Source organism: Nannobrachium achirus, assembly GCF_963921795.1.
Source record: "Nannobrachium achirus genome assembly, chromosome: 3".
In the NCBI taxonomy this organism is placed as follows: domain Eukaryota; kingdom Metazoa; phylum Chordata; class Actinopteri; order Myctophiformes; family Myctophidae; genus Nannobrachium; species Nannobrachium achirus.
In genome coordinates, this window is record NC_137812.1 from 60,190,733 (window position 1) to 60,199,460 (window position 8,728).

General features: G+C 40.2%; 1 protein-coding gene across 1 annotated transcript; it reads left to right on the forward strand.

Moving 5' to 3' along the window:
• Nucleotides 1–559: 559 nt before the first annotated feature.
• mvb12a (multivesicular body subunit 12A) lies at nucleotides 560–7,943 on the forward strand. Its single transcript, XM_080721700.1, has 10 exons — nucleotides 560–625; nucleotides 2,524–2,619; nucleotides 2,830–2,913; nucleotides 3,412–3,511; nucleotides 4,047–4,176; nucleotides 4,329–4,466; nucleotides 5,718–5,824; nucleotides 5,948–6,006; nucleotides 6,135–6,200; nucleotides 6,320–7,943. Exons 2-10 carry the CDS (start codon nucleotides 2,524–2,526, stop codon nucleotides 6,395–6,397), a joined length of 858 nt encoding a protein of 285 aa, XP_080577826.1. The 5' UTR covers nucleotides 560–625; the 3' UTR covers nucleotides 6,398–7,943.
• Nucleotides 7,944–8,728: the final 785 nt, after the last annotated feature.

Sequence of the window (8,728 nt, forward strand, 5' to 3'; positions counted from 1 at the left end):
CTATAATAGATTATAATTGTGGTTATAACACAACTAGGCATATATCCTGGTGGTCTAAATGAAAAGTGATCAGTCATTATGAAGTGTTTGGCCCTGTTTGGCCTAACTCAGACCTACCCTAGATTGCATCATTTTTAGTACCACGTTTAATAGTACCACTTTCACACCACTCTTCCCAGGTCCTTGTAGTGGAAAACCTGGCACAAGTGGGCAGTGTGGAGTGGTGTGGTGTTGGGCCATGTCAGTGGAAAATGGGCTATATGTGACTGTGAGTAGGCAGGCTACTTTTTTTCCACTGGCATTCATGGTAAAATGTTACCAGCCCCCTTTATGCTTATAGAATAAATAGTACAATAGACATTGGGCGAGTCGCAGATACACGCTGTGTTATTTAGTTTATAGTGCCATCTTGTGTTCGGTTCAGACCATTCATACCGACAAGTGGTCAGTCCTTTTATTTAGCTCATGTTTCCCACATAGCCTGATGGGAGTTGTAGTCATTATGGAATCATTCCTTCCGGCTTTTTTTTTTACGAAGACCGAAGATTTTTGTCTGACACCTAAAAAGTTGTTTACCTCTCTTCAGGCTGATCTACAGACAAGAAAAAGTGAACGCCAACGCAGAGTAAGTATTTCTACTAGTATTTGAGTAAAACGTCGTTCAACGCACTAGATGAAGGAGCCAAATGCTTTAGTTTAAACTAAGTATAAGAGAGCAGACGATAGTTCTGTCAGTGAAACCGCATGTTATTGTTGGATATATTTCGTACACACATTGACGTTGCTTGCTATTTGTGATTAAAGTGACATTTTCATTCTGAAACGCTGTTTTGGGCTATCTGACACTCACACAATCTACATGAGTTGGCCAACTTGCCATAATAAGATCAACATTCTTTTGTATTGAGTGCATTGGTTGTGTGTGACTCCAATTGTTTAAATGGGAATACGTGAGGCTTTGTTAGTTTAATAGAAGTAGCTGTATGCGACCATGGAAATAAGGGTGTCATTTCACTTCAGTGTTGATGATATTAAATAAAATGTACACTAATATTATGAAAACCTAAACATATAGGTCCACAGAATGAACAAATCCCCTATTCATTTCTTGAAGGAGGTTCAGACTTTCCTGGATGACATCACAGTTTCCAGGAGCCAGGACACAGACTCTTGTATAGCAATGGGAAAACTGAAGTTTAAAATATGAATTATAAGTAAGTTCTGTTAGGCCTCGGACACACATAAAAAGCAGTAAAGCCCATTATCAATGCTTTACCTGGGGGGTTAGAGCCTACTCGATACCCAGGGCTGGATTAACCATTGGGCCGGTGGGGCCGTTGCCAGGGGCCCTTGGCTCTCAGGGCCCCTTTGGGGGAACTGGGCAGCGTGGTCATTGACAATTTACTACAATTAAATGTATACGTTAATTAAAAATCAAATGTGTGGGCCCCTCCTCTGTTGTCTACAGGTGCTTTCTTGGCCCACAGATGATCACCATGGCTTAAAATCCAAGCTGGGTAGTGCGCGTTGGGAGGGAGGGGGGGGGGGGGGGTTATGGTGGAGGGTGGGAGGCCCTAAAAAGAATTCGACCAGGGGCCCTCGCGGGGGTTAATCAGTCCATGTCTGTAGTCTCTGTACCATTCGAGTTATGTACCGATAGGGACAGAATCGTAAATTATCGTTCCCCCCCCCCCAGCGTCCAATTCATTACCTATGGAAGTCGCATGGTTTTGAAGAAGCAACCTGCTTTAAGACTGCCCTTCCCCATGAAGCAGCCATAAAGCAGTTTGCTTCTTCAAAACCACGTGAACGCTACTTTACCCATTGACATAAAAAGGTAGATGCCTCCTCCGGCTCTGGGGCGTTGGTAAAAGAGGACTGGCAAGCTTCCGGAATTATGAAGGACGCTTCCTTGTGCGTAACAGAATGGGATGCTCGGTTGGCCAATCAGATGCGGGACTCCCTCTTTCCCACTGCAGGGAGCAGAGTGCCCTCCACAGTTCCACAGTTGCGCACTTCCGCCAGTCCTGTTTTACCAGTCGTGCCAATGAACTGCAGCGGCAGATGAGGTATAGCTTTTTATATCTGTGACTTTCCCCCCAGGTAAAGCATGTACTGTAGGTAACATGCTTTTTGTGTGTCCGAGGCCTGGGAGATGGAGAGTGATCTAACTAGAAACAACTTGTTCAAGAGTTATGGAAAGCAAAGGAGTAACCCTTTCCTGTATTTCTTGACATTAATAAATGAATAAATTAGGAGCAGAGACATTTTGGCAGAAATGAGGGCCGACAGAAGCGGCCTGAGTTTGTTATTTATGGTAGTGATGATTGGGGATAGGCAATGGTCAGTGGCAATGGTCAGACAGGAGGATTGAGAAAGGGTATGATGGCACATGTTTCAGGACTTCATCTGGAGAGAGAGCTTCTGATATTATCGACCATGTCAAAGTGTGGGATAGAGCCATGCTTTTTGGTGTCTGTGTACAGTTTGAGTGTACAGATTTGACTTTCTCATCTTCCTCAGATGTCCCTGAAGGAGTATGGGGGAGGTCTTGTCAGACCAATGACTGCAGTGGCCTGGACTTCTAATAGCAGCACCTGCCCTAAAGACTTCACCCTGGTAAGGATTGGGGTGTTACATTTATATAATTCTGTGTTATGCGTGTACAGTCTAGGTAGTGATATGGGGAAGTCAAGGGTTTTCCATAGGGCACAGAAACTTTCTTGTTAGTCACATGCTATAAATGGCTTAATTTTTACCATTTGTTTATACATTTCTAGTTAATAATACTTACATCAATTTATCTCACTTTTTTCCATCATCCTTCAGATCAGTATTACAGAAGATGGAGCAACAGCCAACTTTACTCGAACGTTTGGGATGAAGTCTGGTTATTACCTCTGCTACAGCAAGGTAACGCAGACAAACATCTTGAAGACACACGAATAGGGATGGGACGATACGCGATATTATCGCTTATCGTGATAAAAAAACACTCACGATAATCGTATCGTGGAGATTTTAATTTATTGTGGGATTGTCCTCCGTCATGCACTGGGGAGCTGCATATCCGGTACCACTTAAACCCTCTATAATTGGTAAAAGGTACAGCACATGTCTTTTTTTCACTCTCTATCAAATGTCTTTGCCAAAAAACAGTGTAATGGATTTTGATTGTGATAATATCGTTAACCGCGATTTCTTTTGTCACAATAATCGTGATATGTAATGTTCATATCGTCCCATCCCTACACACAAAATATTATGCTAATGTTTTATCATTTTTGCCTCCCAAAGTACCCTCATACTTCACTCCTGTACCCGCTCTGACCCTGCTGTTCATCTATGCTTTTATTCTGCTTGTTTGTCTGTTTCTTTTTCTTCATACATCCCTTTTTCATTCTCCTTTAGGAGTTATCAGGGGGTATGGTGGTGTCAGATGTTCAGATCATCTCAGACAAGGAGACTATCCCTCATGGTTACTGCTATATAGCAGAGCATCTAGAAGCTAGTGAGTACTGGCCCACAACCAGTTGATTGTTTGCATCCGTAACCCTGTAGAGCCAGCAGCAAGTGTCCTCAAAATTGTATTTAGTTCCGTATAATCTGTCACTGGTGCAGGACAAAATTAAAAATATGAAAAGGAAAAGGTCTGCACAATAGCTTGATGCTCTGAAAAGGTTTACTTTCCAAAATCAGCGCACAATGTTTCAACCAAGTTTGGTATTCCTCAAATTAAGATAATTACACTGGGAGACCGATGACTCTTATCTAGGCTAGTTGTATCATGTGAGCAGAATGATGCAATAGGGGAAACAATACAGGTTCTATACACCCAAATGTAGAGATAGTTACACAATCTAATTTATAAGGAATCCTACTACAAGATGTGCTCGGAAGATTAGCAAATAGAAAAATACAAATAGGAAGATTAGTGATAATGACACACACTACACATGTGACAGTAAATAGTCTCTCAAACAGTCTCTCAAAAATGATGTAGACTTAGATTTTCTTTAAAGTTAATGTGTATGTTTCATACGCAGAGGCCTCAGTGTGGAAGAAGAAGCGTGTGTGTGCGCGAGTCGTACCAGTCGGCAGCGTGGACACTGCTGTGTTGGACATCAAACTGACTGCTAAAAGTAAAATGATGTTGCAGCACTACACGTATGTGGGGTCAGTAACTTTCCTCTTCTACCCCAGATTTGAACCTGTTTTCCTTCAATTGTATTCATAAAAAAAAAAGTTACATAGTGCTGCTTTAATGCAACAATGTAAATGACTGTAAATATTACAGTTTTTCACAAGTTGGATTTACTGTTATGCAGAGAATTCAATGGCTATGTGATGTGGTGTAGAAAGGGACCGTTTTCTGGCCCCATGCCCCAAGCCAAGCCTCGGAGTGTCACCCTGAATGTCAGCAAACTGTCCCTGGAACAACCTTCTCCTCTACCTCTCAGACCAAGGTATAAGACAATATCTTCATCTCTCCCTAGAGAGAAACTTTAAAAGTGTGTATTGACTGCTTTAACCTGTGAAAAATAGCAGATATACAAGCTCACAGCGCGGCACTGGTGCCGCGCTGCGAGCTTGTAGATCCGCTATTTTTGAAAAATCATGATTTTTTTTGCAAGTCTTTGAATATATCTACTTAAAAGCTAACATTTGTAACTTTAATATTTGCTTCTGGGTGGTCCCTGGAACAACATATTTTGAGATGGGGGTCCGTGGCCAAATACATGTAATTTTGTGGGTCCTTGACATGAAAAAGTTTGAGAACAGCATGATTTAGAAGAAGGATTTGGAAGTCGGGTCAAAGATCGGGTCAAATATATTCAAAGACTTGCACACATTTTCACGATTTTTCAAAAATAGCAGTCCTACAAGCTCGCAGCGCGGCACTCGGTGCCGCGCTGTGAGCTTGTATATCTGCTGTTTTTCTGAAGTTAAAGCATAACATAATGGTTAAAGTGGTTAAAAATCTAACGCGACTCGGGCGCGTTCCAGGTATTTGAGAGTTAATAACAATTTCAGGTGGAAATTGTGACATTATACATTATAAAATATAAACAAACAAATGTATTGGAAGTTCTGTTTTGGCATATGGACATTGATTGAATCAGTAATACCTGTAAGACTCCCTAATAGGGAGATAAGTGACCGTCGCATACACAAACCTTAGAAGGCAATGGTAGGCAATCAGGAGGGAATATGGGAAATGGGACAGATCCATGTTGATGACATGACTTTAGAGATACTGTGTACCGCTTTGCATGAAATTAGGGCCAAATCTGTAGGAGCAGTGTTAAAAAATGTGTTTTGCAAAAATTGGCCTGATGTGTGAAATCTATAGCGGAGGTTGTGATTTGCCATCCAATTTGTGTGATTTTAGGACAAAATCTGTAGGAACAGTGTTCAAAAATATGTTTTGCAAGAATCTGCCTCACGATGGTGCTAGAAGAGGGCCATGTGAGAAATTAGAGGTTTGGCATGGATAGGGGCAACGGTGGCGGAGATATGAGTAGGGCAAAAGTGTGACGTGATGGACGGACTGACTGACTGACAGCCGGTGGAGTAACTGCGACCTGACGGTCGCAAACAGCAGTAATATCTGATGCGTCTGTCTATTTAATTAAAAACAAAACATTTTCAGTCTATAAGGATACACATGCCTTTCTCAAAAGCTTTGCTATCTCTTTTTGTCTTTGTCTCCAAAGCAATCCTCCACCTCAGCCCCCTGCTAAGCTAAGTCAGCGGCGTAGTACACTCCAACGCAAGGAGATGCCGGACATAACTGCCGATAGCAGTATCTCTGGGATCACAGGTATACTGTATCAAGTTGCCTTCTTACTGTATATACACATTCAATAGTACTGAATGACCACTGTAGGTCTTACTGTTCCATAGATTCATTAACCCATATTCCCTATACATTTACTCACCCTAGCTATAGATGGAGTTCCCTTTACCCTTCATCCAAAGTTTGAGAGCCAGATGAACGGCATGGTGCGTTTCTTTTTTTTTACAGTACTACCAAAGTGACATATCCAGATTGAGGTGGAACTTATCACATTTTTCCTGTGCTATACCCTGTCTCTCCAATATGAATGAATCTATCAATCTCCCTTTTTTAGAGTCCTCAGCTGAATACTCAACTGACCAACATTCATATAAAGTCTCTCCAGGACATTGAAAATGAAGTAAGCAAATTAATTCAGTTTGGCATTATATACTGAGATACCTGAGATAATCTAATTACAGTTCATGACTTTTAGAGACGTCTTTGAAACTGAAATCTGTGATATTTTCACTTTTTCAGTATAGCTACACATTTGCTGTTGAAGAATCCGCTGCGAAGAGGACCAGGCCATCAGTCCCAGCAGCAAGTGCCTCATAGACTTGGTGACCGTTGCACTTTGACTCCACCGTTGCCATTGAAACAATGTCAGGTTTCTGCAGTGGCGCTATCTAATAAGAAGATTCAAGACGACTCCTCGTGTTATGATAGAGATGAAGGAAAAACAAGTTACTTATGAAGTTTTATTGGGACCACGTGGGTTTGTATATAGTCACTGTCAAGTGGAAACCTCAAACGGCTACTTTTCAGGAAATGGAACAAAAGAATGAAAATAGCTGATCTACAAGCTCACTGTGCGTTACGTCGCGATGGATTTTGAGCTTGTAGACAGCTATTTTCACTACTTTTGCTTGACACTCTTGTATATGTAGGGAATTAATGATTTAAAAAAGAACATTTTGGAGATACAAGGTTTCTGCCTGAGAGCAACGATATGTATGTAATCTTGTAAGGTTATCCTGGAACACTATTCTTCCTGACATGTATTGTCAGTTTGTGTCAAAATGTCAAAGAGATTGTATATACGTGCGATAGCATTTGCAAAACTCTTTAACTTAAACTAAGTTGTGCGGCTGTCTTCACTGGCATTCCTATTTAAAACGTTGATGGGCACATTTGAATGGGATTGTATGTGTTGCCATAACATGTCTATACTATTATACTTCTTGGTGAAGAAACTGAAGAGAATACAGGGTTGAAGATTACTCTACTGCATTATCATATCCATCCATATGTACTTTTATGTATATTTCAGACTGTAGTACATCCTACAACAACCAAAAGTTGCACTCTTTCATACACGCCTAAAATTAATGGACAGAAAAAGGCATTTGGACTTGGAAGTCAAACTTCTTGTTAACTTCAAGTTATCAATGCTTGGAAGATAATATGCACTGTTTAATGTTACCAAATCATGAGTTTTTCCTTTTTTGTTACACTGTTACAAATCCTTTCCCAGAAATGGTACAAGAAATACCAGTGAGCAAGTGGTAATGCTGAGCGAGTGGTAGTATGTTTAAAGGAACCCTGGCTAATTGCCCCTCTATAACTACAATGTAAAGTTTAAAACGCCCTAAATATTTTACTTATTCTAGAAATGGGTCATTTTTTACTCAATAGGCAAGTTGATGTCATTTCTCCATGTGTGGTTTATCCCTATGAATTTATGGAATGCATATGCAAAAAAACACATTTAGAATATTGATATGATGCTATTATTAACCGTAGGAAGTATTGCGTTGGTTTTTATTTTCATATACATTCCATAAATAAGTATAGGGATAAGCCACACGGATAAACACAAATGACATCAACTTGCGATGGGCACTGCCCCTATTTAGTCAAAGATGAGCTATTGTTATAGAGGACAATTATACTGTATTAAGGCATATTTCGCTTATTAGCCAGGGATCCTTTTAATATGAGGCACTTAAGTGTATATGTACAATGTGTAATTGTTACTTATGGTGTAGTTAACTTTTGTTTATGAGATACAGGGGAATGCAGTTGTTGACAAAGTAGAGTAGGGACCAATTATTTATGTGCAGTGCTGTTACAGAATTACAGTTTATGGGATATTTTTATGGTATGCTTGAACTTATAATGCATGGAAAAATAATAAAGGTGTGTTAAGCGATGATGATGTTGTATATTGAATGTATGCACTAGTACTAAAGAAAGACACCTACATATTATCCTGTACACAACACCGTATCCTGAACAAGATAAATGTGTCGCCGTTCATGCTCACCTATCATTTTGCAAGACAACATAGTCCTGATCATTTGTTTGCTGGAACTCGCTGTTGATAACTGTATATTGCCTTTGCAGCACACCATATATTTTTGAGTGGTGGTCACCATCTCCTTTAAGAGTGACTTTGTCTGTTCCTAGCTATGTCTTTATGTCTGTAGCCTGCAGTACCAGTGGTAGGACTAGTGTACACACACACGGCCACACATGCACCACCGCTCACTTCAAACTTGGGTTTGATTTTGTACTTTGTACTGCCAATTATCCAGCCATATTTTTTGATGTTGGAGCTTGTGACTAAATATACATTTATATAGGCCTACTCTTATTGTGCTTACTCCAACCATGATACAAGTGAGTTTAATTTTCCAACAGTAAATGGGGAAAGTATATATAGGCCTATATATATATTTTTTTCACTCAGATTTTCCAAGCAGGGCTGGGATGACAGGCTTTTATGATTTTTACAAGCCTGCTTGTCCTCACTTCAGGGTATTGGCAGAGGGCAATAATTAATTTTGAGTTGGCACATGGGAAATGTAAAGGAGTGAAATTATACAATGCATAATGTTAAACTGAGATGAGAAATTAATCCAGCAAGACTAGTTCTGATTCTCT

Excerpts from the sequence above, each read along its gene's own strand:
- mvb12a (XM_080721700.1), top strand. The coding sequence starts at position 2,524 with ATGTCCCTGAAGGAGTATGGGGGAGGTCTTGTCAGACCAATGACTGCA. Across the intron at positions 2,620-2,829 it reads GCCCTAAAGACTTCACCCTG|ATCAGTATTACAGAAGATGG; the intron begins GTAAGGATTGGG and ends ATCATCCTTCAG. Across the intron at positions 5,825-5,947 it reads CAGTATCTCTGGGATCACAG|CTATAGATGGAGTTCCCTTT; the intron begins GTATACTGTATC and ends TACTCACCCTAG.